Source organism: Hypoxylon trugodes (genome assembly GCF_022578975.1).
Source record: "Hypoxylon trugodes strain CBS 135444 unplaced genomic scaffold F4822scaffold_4, whole genome shotgun sequence".
In the NCBI taxonomy this organism is placed as follows: Eukaryota; Fungi; Ascomycota; class Sordariomycetes; order Xylariales; family Hypoxylaceae; genus Hypoxylon; species Hypoxylon trugodes.
Window position 1 is genome coordinate 918,003 of NW_026250019.1, and position 17,150 is coordinate 935,152.

Sequence of the window (17,150 nt, forward strand, 5' to 3'; positions counted from 1 at the left end):
GCATTCACCAATCAGCGTTTGATTTCAGGGTCTTCAATCCCCCACATTTTGCCGATATGCGGAGAAGAGGAGGTGCATGTACATATTTATTGACGGTAGGTACGGGTCTCGTATGATGTGGTCCGTGCATCGAATTAGAGAAGACAGTAATCTCAAATGAATTTAATTTTCTTAACTTTATAATTCTTCATACTTCATTATGTATTCTCCATTACTCTCAGCTGCAGACAATACGAATTCGTTGACAGAATGGGATCGCAGTCATTATTTACAGACAAGGAGTAATGGAACTATTGAATTCTTAAAGAGTTAACTGGCTAAGCTTTGATGGCTCCATACCAACCGCACCTTGACAGGCGCGACAGCTACCACGTCAGCCGTAGCCCAGTTATGGCTCAGTCTTATCATGGCTCAATCATAAATCATAAGTATGTTTTTCTCAAGTACAACGCTTCATGATCTCCCTTTCTCGACAATCAAGCTTGTCCGTGTTATTACTTCTTAGCAAGAGGTTATGTTCTACTAAACCCCATGTCCGCACCATGGAAAATGACAAGATGGGATCATTTGTCGAATTTTGGCGTACAATTCAATCGTATTTTACTAATTGCCTCCCAATCTCAAAGAACGGCAAGGTGGCACCCCTTATGCAGTGTCAAATCTGCGGCTCCAAGTCTAGCAATCTATCCAAAATATGGCCTCATCCCTCGGACATAACTCTCTTAAATCTCAATGATTGGAAAATTGACTTGGAGAATATATTGGATGGCAGTTCAACTCATACACCTGGCTGCGTGGTTTGCGAAACCATCTTTTCACTTCTCATCGACACAAAAGAAAACCATAGCGATCTTCAAACATTTCGTCACTTCACCTGCAGGACCGCTTTCCTCAGAGCTCATTTCGATCCCTTCAGCCAGAATTATGTGCTTATTCTGAACGCGCTTACGGCATCACTAACAGACTTCTTCCCCATTATGATCAATCCACCATGTGAGGTTTTTCAGGCTCTTAATTGATGCACCCTCTTTATGTTTCCAGCTAATTGACTAACTTGCTAGTCTCAGCAAATACCCTTAGAAATGACAAGTACGAGTCAAGAAATAAGATTCCGGTTAGTAGCGATTCACCAGAGGCTTTCGGGCTCGCCAAGAGATTATTGGATACATGTAGAAGAGAGCATCTAAAATGTGCCAGCTGCCAGATGGATTACGTTCCCTCTAGAGTTCTACACCTTGACCATGAGGGTGTAAGGCTTGTTTTAAGGTCGGAAGTGAAGGAGGGATGCGACTATGTGGCCTTAAGTTATTGTTGGGGCAATTCGCAGTCCCTCATTACAACAAAATATACTCTCGAGTCGCACAGGACTGGAATCCCTTTGGAAGCTCTCCCAAAAGTATTCAAAGACGCGGTCAATGTCACAAGACGCCTTAGCATGTGTTATCTCTGGATAGATGCCCTTTGCATCATCCAAGGTGATCAAGAGGACTGGGAGTCAGAGTCAGGTCAGATGGAAAATGTCTATGGCAACGCAGAACTTGTCTTGGCCGCTGCAATCTCACCTAATCCTCATGACGGCTTCTTACGGGATCGAGCCTATCTCCCCACGTGGCGCTATGCTAGCATTAAGATGAATACCCGAATACCGCGTATTAAATTTACCTACCGCCTACTCGCTCGGCATAAAGGTGAACCATTAGATTCCCGCGCTTGGGCGTTCCAAGAGAGGTTTTTAGCAAGAAGGTACCTAGCATACCGGGATGGGTGTATGATGTGGGAGTGCCGTGAAGGAATCTATTGCGAGTGTGGTTTCTTCGCCGAACAACTCCACGCCACCGCGACCAACCTCGATTATATGCTAAGCTCAAGACCTCAAATGGGACCAGCAGGTTTATGGAGAGCAGATGTCGTTGGAGTATATAGCAAGATGGCACTTACCTTTCCATCAGATAAATTTGTTGCGCTTTCAGCAGTAGCTTCGCGATTCCAGTCTATAACTGGCGACACTTACCTTGCAGGCCTATGGAAAGAAGATCTCGCCAATCAACTATGTTGGCGTACGTCCAAAAGAAGCTATCCAGAAAGTTTTTATGCTCCTAGCTGGAGTTGGGCTTCCGTGGACGGCAAGTTTGGCATCGGCACCCATCGTGCTGAATCGGTTTTAAGCAACATATTGGACGCATCGGTGGTGCCGTCAACAATAAATCGTTTCGGTCCTGTCTCTGATGGCTTTGTTCGAGTTCGCGGCAAACCCATTCTAGCAGAACTCCACATCGGTAACTCGTACGTCAACGCCACACAGATCAACCCGGAACCAGACCACGCCAACGGCAACATACGGCAAAATTGCTCGATCGTGATCCCCGACGTTGAATGCCAGGATATGGATTGCTCTATCGATGTGCCGCTCATCGCAGATGGCTTCATATTCGATCCTGCGGCTGGGAAACCAGTGGATTCTGTGAGAAGAATCTTTCATACCGAAAGGGACGTCTATTCAATACGTCCCGGTGCGTATTCTGTCTGGCTATTCCCATTAATACGCTACCGCTTCGAATTTTACGCATTGATATTGGGACCCTCACTCAGAAGGCCCGACTTGTCTGATCATTTCGAGCGCGTCGGACTCTTGATGATGAGAAACCCGCCAAATTGGTATGAAGAGGCCCAGTATGAAACCCGCGAATTCACCCTAGTCTGAAATGCAGCCTTTTTGAAATGGCCTCTTTTGAGATGGGCAATTTATCTACATGTGGGCGATTGGGCATTTGCTCCGATCTCGGGTAGTTTCTTGCAATACCCATACCCACCACCGGCTATGTCCGAGGTATTTGCCTACCCATCAATATTGCATTAACTCCGAATTTCCGGAAGACTCATTTCCCCCAAGCGAAGCAGCTACAACTTTATAGCATTCTATAACGAGAACAAAAATAGGTGGGGGGGGGCTTAGAAGGTCCTGACACAAGAGATGCTTCAGACACGTTGTTTTTCTACACCCTCATATTTCTACTTAGCTTTGATTAATATATACGATGCAGGGAAGGGTAACATACAGGCTACAGCCGTGCAACACCAATACCAACGCCTTACCCCAGCCTTATCAACGGAAGCCTCATCTTTTAGATTAGGACAACTCAACACACAATGTGCGATCTTGCACTGTCCAAATACCGTGTTCATTCGGCTCTGATGTGTCATATGCACAACAATAGAAAGAGGGGACATGCATAAGTGTAGGTACCAACCATACTTCATCACCTCCTGCATTGCATGTATAAGGCAGTATTCCCAACTAGGCAGGTATTAATTATGCAAGGTCGGCTATGACTCTAACTGCAGCTGCAGATCAAACACGTTATTTCTGAGAAACCTCGGTCGAGTCGATTGTGCACCGATCGGACTCGAGCCGGTTCTGCCGCGTTCCTTACTTCTGTACTCTAAAGGGCGTGTGTATGAGTAGGCTACCCGCACAGGACTCTTTTCCGGAAAGGACATCCCACATAGACAATGAGGCGTTCAGAATGTTACGCTCGGTATGAAAAGTGAGTAATATAGGCCCTCCATGATTCGTCAAGGCTTCGGGATAAATTTGATTCGATCACATAGCCCGTGATCTGATTTCTAATGATAGGATATTGAACTACATTCGCATGGACTTCCAACAATCATGACAACATGATCAAGAATTGCCCCCACATTTACAATATAGTTGAAGAGTCAACTATTTGTTCATGGCTTAATATTGAGCTAAAGCATTCAATCTAGTTAATCCAGGCAGCCTCACCACTGCGTCTATTGATCCAGTTGGCCTATCAGATCAACCGTTATCTCCTTATTTCAAGGAACAGATCGATAACTTATGGCTCGCATACCGAACTATTCCAAAAAAAAAAAAACTCCAGCTCCAATTTAGGGATATAATTATAGAGCTAGTAGCCTGCTTGAGGTATTAATTGCGTCTCTAGGTACGTTACCTCATGTAACTCCGTATCAAAAATAGATAATATTGTTTACACAAATTAAAAACTCATAACCAAAACCTTTAAAAGAGAGATTTAATATAAAAGTGCAAATGTCGACGTTGTCAACCTAAGATGCCGTGTCTTTGTTGTCTTTACCGTCAACAACGTCTTACACCGAACAGCCTATCACGATATCTGTACTGAGACAATATCGAGTCAGAAAAGTCCTAGATGGTAATATTGAGTTAAGGGAAAGGGTTGAAGTCAATTGTCCTTGGCTTAAAAGAAGCTTTTCAACCGACACGTATTCTCCCTTATACGCTCAACCCCCCGCTGAGGTACCGTGGATAAGTTCACGAGGTAACAAATGGGAATGAATCACGGGAATGGCAGTTCATAAGACGGCCAAAAAAAGGACAAGATCAATAAATTAAGATCCAGGGGAATACATAGAAACTAGCAGAAGAGAAAGGCTTTGAGGGAATAATCAGACTAAATCGAGTTGAAGAGCTCTTCGTACAACTGAGCCAAAAAATATAACCCAACTCAACCTAGGTAGAGGAGGTTGGTAATGAGGTAGTTATGCCCTGCCACCCTCATAATATCCACTACTGCGGACTGCCACCACCACCACCACCACCACCACTACAATCCCGCTCTACTGCCTCGCACTGCAGGTACGCGCGTATAATCTGTACATATGTATGCACACAGCCATCCCATCCCATCCATGCCAAGAAGCCACACCACTAAAAAAACCCCGAAGCTCGACGAGGATTCCTAGTAGAGGAAAGAAATCAAAAGTCTGCCTAGCCCTTCTGGCTATTAGAACAACGCATCAAATTTAAGTAGGTATTCGAAGTCATACGAATGGAACATCGGCATCTTTTGCTCTTTACTTTGTGCCGGAGTAGCCTTTGAAAAAATAAAAACGCAACCCTATGACATATCTCAGTAGCCGTCCTTACACCCTATAACGCATTACCTGCAGCAGTAGAAGCAGCCACAAAGCCCATAACAGCCCTATCATATATCCATTCTCACACCGGTCCATTACCCATACCTGTCTACCCGAACGCAGACATACTGCATACCTCATACATGCATCCCTTCCCAGCTAAACCTACATACATAGACATATCTCCGATCCGTAGACGGCACCTAACATCTGAAAAAAAAAAATCCCCAAAACCGAGTCTCCTCCGATAACCAATATCCAACGCAACGGAGACTCCGGATGATACCCAAAGATCGAGTATACCCCCGCGTAGGACTTTTTTCCTATTCCGCGTTTTCTACTTAACAATCCCACGTATAATCGCTATTCCCCGCCCTTATTAAGGGATCATATAAGCTGAAAGAATGATAGACATAGTAAAAAAATTGGAGATATATGAAAGATGACGGAGGTGCTAGATAGAAAGGGGCAGTAGGTAAAAGCTTGCAAGCTAAAGAGAAAAACGACTGTCTACCGCATAAAGGTATCTATCTATTGACCTATCTATCCAAGCGCCGGATAATAAACACAACGCATTAGACATACCCGAAATATTTCCATCCAACCCGTAAGTACCTATCAATACAGTATAGACCGTCAGACATACAAATATCCATCTCAAGGGAAAAAAAAACGCCTCCAACAGCTAAGCTCAAGACCCCAACCCAAGATAAAGTAGCGTGAAATCATAAAAGGAAACGATAATATAGAAAACATAGCCTCATTCATCATCTCGCCGTGGAATAGAATATCGAAAAAACTAATATCGAGAATAGAACGAAGGAAAGATATTGCGTGGAGGAGAAAAAATTGAACACCATAACTACCCGCTCTGCCGCAGCCCTATACATGTAACGTCCCGTAATTCAACCAATAGCAGTCCGGACACAGCCAGACCGCCTTCCATGTAGGATAATAATGTTCCATTCCAGCCCTACGCCATCAATGCTGTGCGTCAAAAAGGGGAATAAATGAACTAACGCCAGCTGGAGAAAGAATAAAAAACCCGCTCAGGAGTAAGGAAGGAGGGAATATAGGATAGGAGGTCAAAGTATAACAGGAATAAGGGATCGACAGGTACAATATTGTCTCACGCGACTCTTCGACGTTGTAATAGGACAAGTAAGATGGTAGTTGGTAGATGAAATAGGAATAGTTAACGCGCGGACTTAATTTAAACCGTAATAGATTCATGCAGAGTTGACTGCATTACGCGCCTGGAGGTCTCATGCGACCCTAAGCGCTGAAGAGCTGAGTTGAGTTTGATGTTCAGCTACACGGCTAGTGGATGCAGGCTGCTTATTTGTAACCTCTCAGCTTTCGTCTCTCGGTTTCGCAAGTTGTCTTGCATTTGGAGCACTCGAACCCCTTGCTGTCGATGGGAATGCGGTTGAGGCATTTGGCGCAGCGCCACCACTTAGTGTCGACGTTGCGGCTCTTCCACCATTCGTTGGATTGTTTCTTGGAACCCCGTGGCTCTAAATCCTCGTTGTGGTAGTCACGATAGTGTTCCCTGCAGTGATCGCGGCGGTAGAAGGGCTCCTTGAATCTCTGGCATCTTTTCCAGTCGCAAGGGAATGCCTCTTTCTGACTGCTGTCACGGTGCCTGTGTAGATAGTGTCGTTCAAGGTCTGCCTTGCGTTTAAAAGGTGGTGCTTGACAGAAGCGTTCGAGACAGACGTGGCGGTTCGCAGATTCATTTGTTGAACGTGGCCTATATAGACCGTATTAGACCCAGGTAGTCCTCACACGTACGGCCTAGGAAGGAACTTACACTTCAGAGCTTTGCTGAGCCGGTATGGTGGCTGGGTAGTTCGTGTCTGGAGTATAACCGGGCTTTAGTTGCCAGTATGGCCCCTGTCCTAAGTTCCCAGTAGCGACAAAGTTGTAGAGCTGATATTGGAATCCCGACTCATCAACTTGGTAGCCCGTATCGTTCCCATTACCAGCCGTGATATAGTTTGTTGTATCTACCACGCCTCCTACTTGGTAACCGTTGTCGTTTACGTTCTCGTTTGTGAAATAAGTTCCCACGTCTGTTGGGTTGACGTTGAGATCGAAATCGTTAATGCCTTCAGAGTTTGGTGATACTGCAACATCGAACTGGCCGTTGCTAGATCCCGAGTAATTGCTATACCCGCTCCCGTGTGATGTATTTCGTGACATGGCGGCGCTTGTCTCCCAATAAATTTGGTCATCGTATCCGGAGCCAGCTCCTGAAGGGTATGTATAGGAGGCCATAGGTGAGTTGATAAGTTAAGAGTATGTTTTGTTGCTGCCGTATTGTGTACCGTTCTGTTATACCGGCTCTTTCGTCGAGTAAGAGTTAAGGCACACGCTCCACGGAGCGTTGTCGTACTTATATTGATAGGAGGCTATCTTCTCTAACAGACACAGCTCGAAGGACACGGAACAAACTTGGAGATGATTATGCAAATATTTCGATGGTGTAGAGCTGCCTAGTGGTCGATACGGATAAAGGTGCGGTAATACAAGACTAAACTGTTACGATATCTGGCTGGGACGTTCATTGGAGTGTTCAAATAGACTCTGCTATCAAAGCTGTCAAAGTCTCACACTCGACCAATACATGACAATCCTTCATCGGTGTGACAGCCAGTAGATTTGCGTCGGTAGGACAAATTAGGGCTCAAACTGCATATCTTAGGGGTGAGGCGAGCGTTGAATCTGGGTTAGGGCTTCGAGATGCGTGAATATGTGTCCTGCTGAGAACTCCAATTTCTAGAAGCGGAAATGCCAAGGTGCAAGAAGTCAATTGCAAAACATAAGCGACAGCACCCGCTCATGATAGCTATTGCTTAACATTTAGCATCGCCCCCCGGGGAGTGCATAGGGAAGTCTCGGATGATTTCCGGGTTACCAGGTGATTAGTAGGCGACAAACTAGCCACACCGAGGCCGCCGTGTCCCCGCCCACGAGTAATGTAACTAAGGAACACGAATACTAGGAATAGTTCTTAGAGTTATGCCGGGAGTAACATGTAAATCCTTTGGGGAACAGAAAAAAAATCCGCAAGTGAGACACCTAGTTTGGGTTCGGTGAACATACCCTATCGGCATCAACTTACCTGGCTCCGTAGCGAGCCTTGATGTAGGTGCATGACATTTGGAAGGCAATGCCACCCGAAGGTGGATCGTTCAAGCCAAGACAGTTCAGCCCAAAGATCAGGATACCACATGAACGCGGTTTGCTTCTATGGGTAAGGCTGACCAGCGCGATAGGATATGGAAACATATGGGCAAGCGTGGTAGGTAAGCACTCAAGCGGATTAGTGGAAAAGGATCAAAAAACGGGATTGGATAGACCGTGTAGAGGGTTGAGTTTGGCAAGTAACCCACAGCGGCAGACACCCGAGAATCCCAATCCTTTTTGGAGTAAGTATTTTTTCCATGACCACACGGTGCTGATAATTGGGAGATATTAGGACAATGATGTCGTAACCCTAGTAAATCTTTCGGACGTCACTATTGGAAAAGGTGGTAATCTGGGGATTTTCCAAAGAGTCCTGTGCGACCTTAGACGTCGTTGGTGCCTGCAAGATTGGTAGGACACAGCCACTTTAGGGTAGGACTTCAGCCTCAATTAGGCCAAGCTATCGAATTAAATGGGTAGCTTTAGCTTATAATTATGAAGCTTTTATCGATTCCAGGCGGACTGGTTCGCCTAAGGGACCGGATTGCCTTGCCAGCGCATTGTTTCCGTTTGCCTGCAGTTCGCTGCCTAATCAGCCCCCATCAGACGAGACACGGGAATCGCAAGTGCTAATTACGCAGCGCCGTAGTTCATCGCTTCGAGCCCGCGCCCCAGACGTGCATTACGACTTTTTAGGGGTTTTCCAGCGGGAAAACGGGAGTGAGGCTGTTTTAAGTGGGATTCTGCACGACAGAAACATGCTTCGGTCCCTGCGGCTGCGTCCCGCTCAATAAAGATCTTATCTTAGTGAGACAATAAAGAGAGCTCGGTCAAGAGGCAAATTGACCAAAGCTCACTGTAAGGATTAGCTAGGAATTCGTGATGTCAATCCTCCAAACCGTATAGCATGACGAATTGACAAGGCTCAGACTAAGAAATTGCATCTTTCGCCTTGATAATTCCTCATCAACCTCGGTTCAGATGCTTATGCATTGATGTATTCTTTTTGTTTTGGTTTTTTTGCCCTTTTAGTACCCCAAACTCCGTCGATGCGCCCGTGTCCTGATCTCTTGGCAGGCTTATACCAGGCTAAGAAATGGGCATTATAGCAGGTATTAATGAATGCAGGAACAAGAGAGAAGTTCCTTAGCAACCATTAAGCGGGAATAACCCGCGAGCAAAATGAAGGATTTCGTAGGGCCATTCTTCGGTTAAAGCGTACTATCGCAGGGCTTTAGATCCAGTTGGACAGTTGCGCGAAGAAAAAGAAGGCAACTCTCACATACATATAGTCGTGTGCTTGAGACGGGTGGGAGCAGTTTGGGTACCTATGCATCAATGAGTTGGCTAGACCATACTGGTGCCACGTCTCGCAGACTATAGCTTTGTGTGATGATTTATAAGAAGAAATAAATTGAATTGAAAGTGGTTGGAGAAAATTGAGGCCGGAATTGGGAAGAAAAAAGAAAAAAAGGAGACGAAAAAAGCAAAAGTTTGGGAAAGCCCTAGCTTGCTGGGGAAGCAGAGAGGTTGGACAAACACGCCCCCACTCACTCACTTACCTAACACCTTCCCCTATTCATTCTAGGTATGGCAGCAATTGCACCTTCTAATGCTTCAGGTGTGTGTAGGAAATGCGTCTAAGATTATAGTTTATCGACCCGACTACACCATGCGGCGTCGAAGTTACCCAGGAGTACGTACCAACCCCGATTCAATCCTAAAGCCTACATAAATTTAGCAAAATATCATACACTTAGCTTTTTGGATGCATATCCAGACAAAGCCGTTGGAATAAAAGGGGCAGGCTACCTACTACCTGGTTAACTGACACGGGAAGACACGATCCACCCTTTCCTCACCCATGGAACTTGATCTCACAAGATGTCCAAACAACTACTAAGAACCATCGTGTGAATATGCACAATAAGCTACACCCGATACACCCCCTATTCAGATGCACGCGATCATTGGATAACCCACGATTGGGCCCCAATAGGTAGGATATTATATCTGTGTATTCAACCTAAGCCCCATTAGAGCTAAGTACATATCATACCATACCCTCCCTTCGTATGTTCCACAGCATATATAGTTAGTTGCCTGATCTAGGCAGGTAAGCTATCTGTAAAAAGGGGAGGGGAGGAAACCAAAAAGCAAACAACCATAGGAGACCAACTCGATGATCGCCTAGGTGTCCATTCCGAGTATGACAACGTACCATAGCACACCACCACCATCTTCTATAACTAACGCCGCTAGGGTAAATATGGTGATAACGTGTGTGCCACCTAGCCCTTCCAGAGCAGATTCGCGATAGAATCTAGTCTAGTTGTAGCGTAAGGCTTAGCAATTGTGAAGAGAAGCCCGTCCCAGCTGTGACCCCGTAACATAACGTATTCCAAAATCATTGCTCATGTAATTCCTTGATGCACTTCTCAGACATCACCAGGACGTAAGAGCCATCACTGCATCCTATCCCCCACACTCAGACACCCCACATCAAGAAGCCTGCTGTTTAAAATGCTCATAATAAAGCTTAACCAGCATCTCATGCTGGGCCGTGCGCTGTGACTCCGAAATATTATTACTACAAGCCGGAGACGCCACATCTCCATGCTCCAAGCAGAGTTCCTTAAAGTTACTCGCGATAAGCTCGTACGCCTTGAGGTTAATCGGGCGAGAGCCGAGATCCGTCGGTGCCAGGAGTCCCTGGGGCGCCGCGGCTAGAGTCGAGGCGGAGGATGGGGGACCGCAGAGACTCGAGTAACTACCGAGTGGCTGCCCGTAGCGTGGACCGTTGGGACCGATTGCATCGTGCATCGAGGCGCGCGAGTATGCGGCAGAGGATGATGAGGAACCTGCTGATGGTGGATCGTAGAGAGATGCCCGGCGGGCTGTTTCGATGAGTGGTTTTGGCTCGAAGCCGGTTGTCGTGGTGTCGCTTCCACCCACGCCGCTGAGTGCAAGCGTAGAGTCCGGATTGAAAGACGAAGTAGCGCTCTTGTAGAGCAGATTTGCTGGATCCGACCCCGCTGGGATGTATGACGAGGTGGCGTTGGTGGGCGCTCTTAGCGTATGCAAGAAGTCACGGAACGGAGCGTCGTCCTCGTGGAAGGACTGCCTATTGAACGAACTCGACGACATGTAGTCCTCTTGTTTCGGCAATAACAAGGGATTCTGCGAAGACATTTGAGGGTGTTCTTCGAGTTGTCCGCGTTGAGACGTCGAAGCCTCGTTGTCGAGGGTGTGCACCCTCTGTCCTGCATCGTCAGGGTACAGGCACTGAAGGGATTTAGTCGAGCATCTTAGACAAGGCTCGTCCCTGGAACATCTTTCTCGTGCTCTCGCACATTCCGTACACGCTCGTTTACGAGTGAGGGTATTGTTGCTCCTTTGGGCAGCAATGTGCATCAATTCGTGTCGGGTCAGGATGTCACTTCGAGGGTTAGTCTAAGTCTGCTGCTTTTGACTGCAAGACACGATGATAGGATATACCTTCTGAAGAAACGTTTCAGACAGATAGAACACACGAAGGGCTTGTGGCCATCATGGCTTCGCTGATGTCTCTTCAGGTGCTCCGGTCGTTTGAAGCTGCTAGGACATCGCGGACATTGGTATTTCTCTTGAGCCTCATTCTCGGGAGAAGGAGGGCTTTCACGCCAATTAGCTCCGACTGCGACACTATCCATTTCGGTAGGGGCATATGATGGATTTTGGCTTAGCCCTTCAACATCATGATACTCACCTCAACGTATTATAAGTCGTTGCAACAAGCGGCGTTCCTGTATGGACGAATGACATACCCTACATCGAGACTTGATTACCTAGTCGCCATCCGATGTAACCGCGAATCAAAAAGGGAATCAAATGAGCATGGGGTTTCTAGAAGCATTCTAATTCCGAAAGCGCCAACACCTCCTCCTCCCTCTGAAGATTATTATTATTATTATGGAGGGCCAAGACGCGGGCTCGATGGTGCGCTTAGAGGCATGGTTCGTCGGAACATCTTACCGATTGATTAATAGAAGTGAGGAGGCGAGAGCGTCATTGGTCGAAGCATGCGTAGAAACAAGGCTTGACCGATTCACCGTGAAGTATTAAAGAGGCGTATCCATGCTGCTGACTGAATGGGCTCGGGACAAGATTGCGAATAAGGACCGATATAGAAATTTAAATGATTGGCTGAAGTTAAGGCTATACATTTACCTATAGACTGCGTCGCGGAGCAGCTCCGTGACCGTGCGAAAAAGCGGTCGGAATGAAGCATTGATGGGTAAAGAATGGTGGTTAAAAAGGGAGCTTGTTATTAGTTAGCTGTATGGGAGACGGGACTCAGTTGATAATTTACCCCCTTGTTTAATACCCTCAATTCCCCAATAAGCCAAAAACAAACCGAGATCACTGGTTCGCGTATAAAGCTGCGGGATGTGTACCTAGGCTTTGCAGAAGTGGTCTTCTTCCAAGGTTGTTTTTGCTGTCTCGTCAGCAGAACCAGCGCTTGAACCAACTTATACGTACATATTCGTACATTAGCTACATTGACATTGGTTGGCTCTATACCACATAAGTGTTCTAGTGTGGGGATCGTGGTAGGGTAGTTGTAGGGTATTTTAGGTGGTTGTAGGGATGTGTAGGGATGTGTAGGGGCGCGTAAGGATGGGTAAGGAATAGTGTAGGATCGTGAGAACCAGCACGTAGGGTTGGCTATGGGATGATTGGGATGATTAAGGTTGATGTAATCAATGTTGTACCCGGATTCCCAGTTTCAACTAGAGCTAGCGTAGTAGTATGGGTGCCTAGACTAGGAAATGAGAAAGATCCGGAGCTGCAAATTGCCCGATAGGGACTATGCCGACTATGCAAGGGGTTTTGCATAGTACATACATTGATTGTGGTGCTCAGTGTTCAGCAAAGAAAAAAACAACGATACCGCCGAACATGCCTATTCCAACGTCTTACGAGCCAATCTCATACTCGACTAGGTAATGAAACTAGGAACGGAAGCACGATGTCACCAAGACCACGGGTATCCCGGATTTGTTGTTATTGTCTCAGAAGTCCAACCCTCATGTGACCCCTGCCACCACGGTTTGCTCGGAGATAGTAAGGCACGAACGTCAGGTCCTTCTTCTCCGTCATAACCGTCTGAGGGAGTGATGAGTCGGGTTCGATACCGGACTTTGACTCGGCCCGATCATCTATCTTACGGATCCACCCAACCGATCGGAGGGCGACGTAGCGTTCCCCTATTTGGTCAATCTCCTCTTCCTTCTCGGTAACTTCAGAGTCGGATTGAATCCCGACGTTGCGGAAGTGGTCCTGCTCCCAAGGGTTATCGACGTCCTCCACGCAGTAAATTAACGGACCGCGCGCTAATGTAGAGGTCTTCTGATTGGTGTATGGGTGTGGGGAGATGAATCGGGGCTTGAACCCGTCGATCTGGATCGAGAAGGCCCTATTCGCCGCTGTGTACGGAGGAGGGAGTACCAAGTAACCATTTTCCAGTTTTGCAGCTTTGTAACTTGGAGTGAGCTGTCTAAGTATTAGCGATATTGCCTCATTTGTTCTTTAATTAGGGACGAGCCGGGCCTACCGTGAACTGGTTTCGCGCCCAGGAAGGGATCCTCAGCCTGACTGTAACAGCCACGAATATCGGCGCCTGCAGCTGGAACATTATGTTACCTTCCCAAGGCCAATTCGACTTCTGTTCTAGTACGATCTGTTGGTCTTCTACTTGAAACGTAACCTTGGCTGTCGTATAGAGATGCACGTTGACGTAGGCATCCTTCACGCTGCCTCCGTAATCCCAAAGATATCCTCCGAGGCAGCCAAACAGCCGCATAACATTCGGTGGGCAGCATGATGTATCAAACCAGTCCTCTCGGCGATTCCCGTCGGCCTCCGAGCTCGCCAATTGATTTACGTATGTGAAAGCGGTTCCGTCCAGGCTCAAACCTGTCATCACTGCATTGTAAAGACATAGCTCCATAATGTCGGCATATTTGGAGTTAAGATCAAGATGTAATAGACGTTCCGCCAACATTATAACGCCGATTGACGCACAGGTCTCGTTATAGCAACCTCCTTCATCGGAGCCTTGGGGCAAAAAGTAATCGATACCAAAGCCTTCCCATTGCCACATTGATCCGATTCCTCCCGTGAGGTACATCTTTTTGTCGACCATATTATTCCATAGTCCACTTAGAGCTTCAAAATATTTATCCTTATGCACATAGGATTTTATGCCAAGTTCATCCAGGCATAGCAGATCAGCGACCCCAGTGAAGACTGCAGTAGTAGTCAGCAACAACTGCGAATATGGTTCGAGAAAACGGGTAGCGAGCCGAAGTTCCCAAAATCATCGTGATTGGTAGAGAAACGAGCATGTGCCCCCGAATCAGAAAAGAGTATGTCCAACCCAGTAGACGCCACCCCCAAGGTGTCTTTACCATGCACTACCTATTCAATTCTCCTGGATTCATAACTCCTTGAAAAAACTTGTAGGAAAACCCTACAATTCGGAACATGAACAAAAGGGGAAAGAATTCGGAAAAACAAGACTCACGATACATCGCTCGGACGGCGTGTCCCTCGACGGACTTCTGCTCAAGAATTGGCGCATGGGCTTGGTTGTACCAGTGGCTGTCATGCATTTGATAGCTATCTGGGTGCAACCATGGGCTATCTCCCCGTTGCTTCGCCTCCCAGTCGTAGTACGACATTCCCTCCTGACCTTTCTGATTACCGCGCTCTTCGATGAAATACTTCGCCAACTCGTACGCAGTTTGGTTACCCGTCGCTGTGTACAGACGTAGTAGCGCGAGCTCCGTCTCGGGGTGGCCTGGATAGGCATGTTTCTACACAGAAATCAGCAAACCCAAACTTACTCAACATATTAGGAGGAGAGGTGCGTAAAAGGTGAGTGGGCGGCACCACCGGCCGAAGGTGGCGAAGATGATAGATTTCCAGAATGGGTTATACTGACCTGATCCGGGCCTGGGCCAATAACCGTGCTAATATGCTTCACATACTTTTCGATCGGCTCGATCAAGAGGTTATTCTTGTAATAATTGCCATGAGCAATCGCCGCCTCGATTAAATGACCAGCGCAATACCTTCACTCACAATTAGCCAACCTCCTCACTCATGAACTCACCAAAGGCAAAAGAAGAAGAAAAGACTAACAACTCATGCTGATCCCTAATATTCGTCCACCTCTTCCCGGGTTCTGCAATCGTAAACCAAGTATTCAAATACCCATCCTCCTGCTGAGCACCCCTAATCATCCCCACGATCTCCCTAACCGCCGCATCAATCTCCGCATCATACTCATCACTCAACAGATAACAAGCACCCTCAAGCCACTTCGCGACATCGCTATCCCAGTACACCGGCGCGGGGCAAGGCCACCGACTGCGATCGTCGTATATGGGTTGCTTTTTCAGACTAAAGCACTCATAACGACCAGTTTCCTTCAATTTGCGAAGCTGCGCGTGTGCTGTTGACCGACTGACCGTCGTGCGACGCGAGCGTAGGACTGAGGGGCCGTGGAACTCGGTTTGGTGGAAGAGGGTCTGGGGGTGCGACATAGTGATGGTAGTAGCTGTGATGTGATATATTGATTAATAGTGACGTAGTGGCGTCGAGGAGCGATGATAGTGGCGTTTGAATAAGCCAATTGCTTCTTCTGGGGCTGCAGCGGGTATGAATTTCCGATGCAGTCAATTCGAAAATAGGAAGCCGCCTAAGTAACTTTAAAATGAAAAAGAAGGAAGGAAGGATGTGAAGTTGTACAACAAGAGAGAAGAAAAAAGAAGGTACGCTTTCTCCGTTCGACGCTGCACAAAGTTGGTCTTGTGCTTGTTTTACATTACAATTGAATAAGAAGCCCGTGAATCGGAGTGGGATGCGATACGATTACAACTCTTTATTTCATCACTTCACATCATACGAAAGAAATCAAACGCATACATATAAAATTGGGTATTATCATCCATCGCGAAGTCTCTAGGTATGGACAGCCATTGATAGGTATTCGTCAGTGAGGGGAAGCTCAGGTAGCTGGCAGGACTTTTTTACGGTCACTCGACCTTATTATGCACGGGACGAAGACAGGAAGGATTATCGGGATGGCCTTAGCTCCCGATCTCCATTCTATACTATTATACATACATAAAATACGGTACCCATTGATGCACCTGTAGAGTCTACCTAGGTCAATCGGTAATCCTGAGGTTTCCCAGACGTAACCGACCCCGTAACGGGTTTGTATAGTACCGGAGCCGAAAAAGGCAGACAGAAAAACCCCGGCAGATCTGGAGTAGATCCAAGATCCACCAACTACGACTACCGTTTCAATTGGACATCCCCTCCCGTTTCACGGAAAGGAAGACGCAGGGGACAGCTCATATATATGTATATGCTGGAACCGGAGATCGATGGTTGATGGAATAGCATGGGATGTTGGGATGGGTAGCTTGGAACCGGAACCAAGCTGGACGAATGGAAGCGGAACACGCCGCAAAGTATTGGATATATGTGCATTTATACGCCCATACACTTACGTTCTTTTACCATTTCCATTCAAATAATTCAAAATCGGAGCGATGCCGCTTCTTGCCTTGTCCCATCTGCTGTGAAACTTACGATTTATTTCGAAAAATCCGAGCTGAGAAAATGAAAAATAAAGGGAAAAAACGAATCCTCAGGCCAATCTAGAGCGCAATCCCGCCCTGCATCCAACAGACGCTTTGTACCTGACCCTATGTAACTCTAGCCTCCCTCCAGCACAATAAAACATAAGGGAAGCCATCCGATAGGCCGCCATCCCGCTCCCCTAAATCAAACACAGATAAATCCCACGAGACCATTCGACCAAAAGAAAATAATCCAAAAAGCAAAGTCATATGACCCCTCAAGACGCCACTTAATCCAAATACATATATGCCTACACTTATACAAATAGAATGCCGATTCGGAGATCTCGTCCTTCGTCCACACATCGAGCCGAAGACGGCAGCGTATCGCCCTAC

At 46.8% G+C, this 17,150-nt stretch overlaps 4 protein-coding genes across 4 annotated transcripts; 1 reads left to right on the top strand and 3 right to left on the bottom strand.

The window, feature by feature from the left end:
* The first annotated feature begins 125 nt into the window (after positions 1 to 125).
* Positions 126 to 2,836, top strand: F4822DRAFT_203159 (HET-domain-containing protein). The gene is made up of 3 exons (XM_051453756.1): positions 126 to 428; positions 627 to 993; positions 1,068 to 2,836. The coding sequence occupies exons 2-3, from the start codon at positions 648 to 650 to the stop codon at positions 2,699 to 2,701; spliced, it is 1,980 nt and encodes a 659-aa protein (XP_051315286.1). The 5' UTR covers positions 126 to 428; positions 627 to 647; the 3' UTR covers positions 2,702 to 2,836.
* A 3,425-nt stretch (positions 2,837 to 6,261) lies between these two features.
* On the bottom strand, positions 6,262 to 7,128 carry F4822DRAFT_427862 (uncharacterized protein; the record flags this gene model as incomplete). The annotated part of the gene is made up of 2 exons (XM_051460811.1): positions 6,262 to 6,676; positions 6,737 to 7,128. 2 exons carry the CDS (start codon positions 7,126 to 7,128, stop codon positions 6,262 to 6,264), a joined length of 807 nt encoding a protein of 268 aa, XP_051315287.1.
* A 3,489-nt stretch (positions 7,129 to 10,617) lies between these two features.
* On the bottom strand, positions 10,618 to 11,807 carry F4822DRAFT_427863 (uncharacterized protein; the record flags this gene model as incomplete). The annotated part of the gene is made up of 2 exons (XM_051460812.1): positions 10,618 to 11,554; positions 11,614 to 11,807. 2 exons carry the CDS (start codon positions 11,805 to 11,807, stop codon positions 10,618 to 10,620), a joined length of 1,131 nt encoding a protein of 376 aa, XP_051315288.1.
* Positions 11,808 to 13,161: 1,354 nt separating this feature from the next.
* F4822DRAFT_427864 (glycoside hydrolase family 127 protein) lies at positions 13,162 to 15,707 on the bottom strand (the record flags this gene model as incomplete). Its single annotated transcript, XM_051460813.1, has 5 exons — positions 13,162 to 13,650; positions 13,712 to 14,406; positions 14,684 to 14,975; positions 15,104 to 15,233; positions 15,304 to 15,707. The coding sequence occupies 5 exons, from the start codon at positions 15,705 to 15,707 to the stop codon at positions 13,162 to 13,164; spliced, it is 2,010 nt and encodes a 669-aa protein (XP_051315289.1).
* Between the last annotated feature and the right edge of the window lie 1,443 nt (positions 15,708 to 17,150).

What these genes read in the sequence shown, in the direction of transcription:
- F4822DRAFT_203159 (XM_051453756.1), top strand. Translation starts at nt 648, where the DNA reads ATGCAGTGTCAAATCTGCGGCTCCAAGTCTAGCAATCTATCCAAAATA. An exon ending in CATTATGATCAATCCACCAT is followed by an intron (nt 994 to 1,067) that starts GTGAGGTTTTTC and finishes TGCTAGTCTCAG; the next exon opens with CAAATACCCTTAGAAATGAC.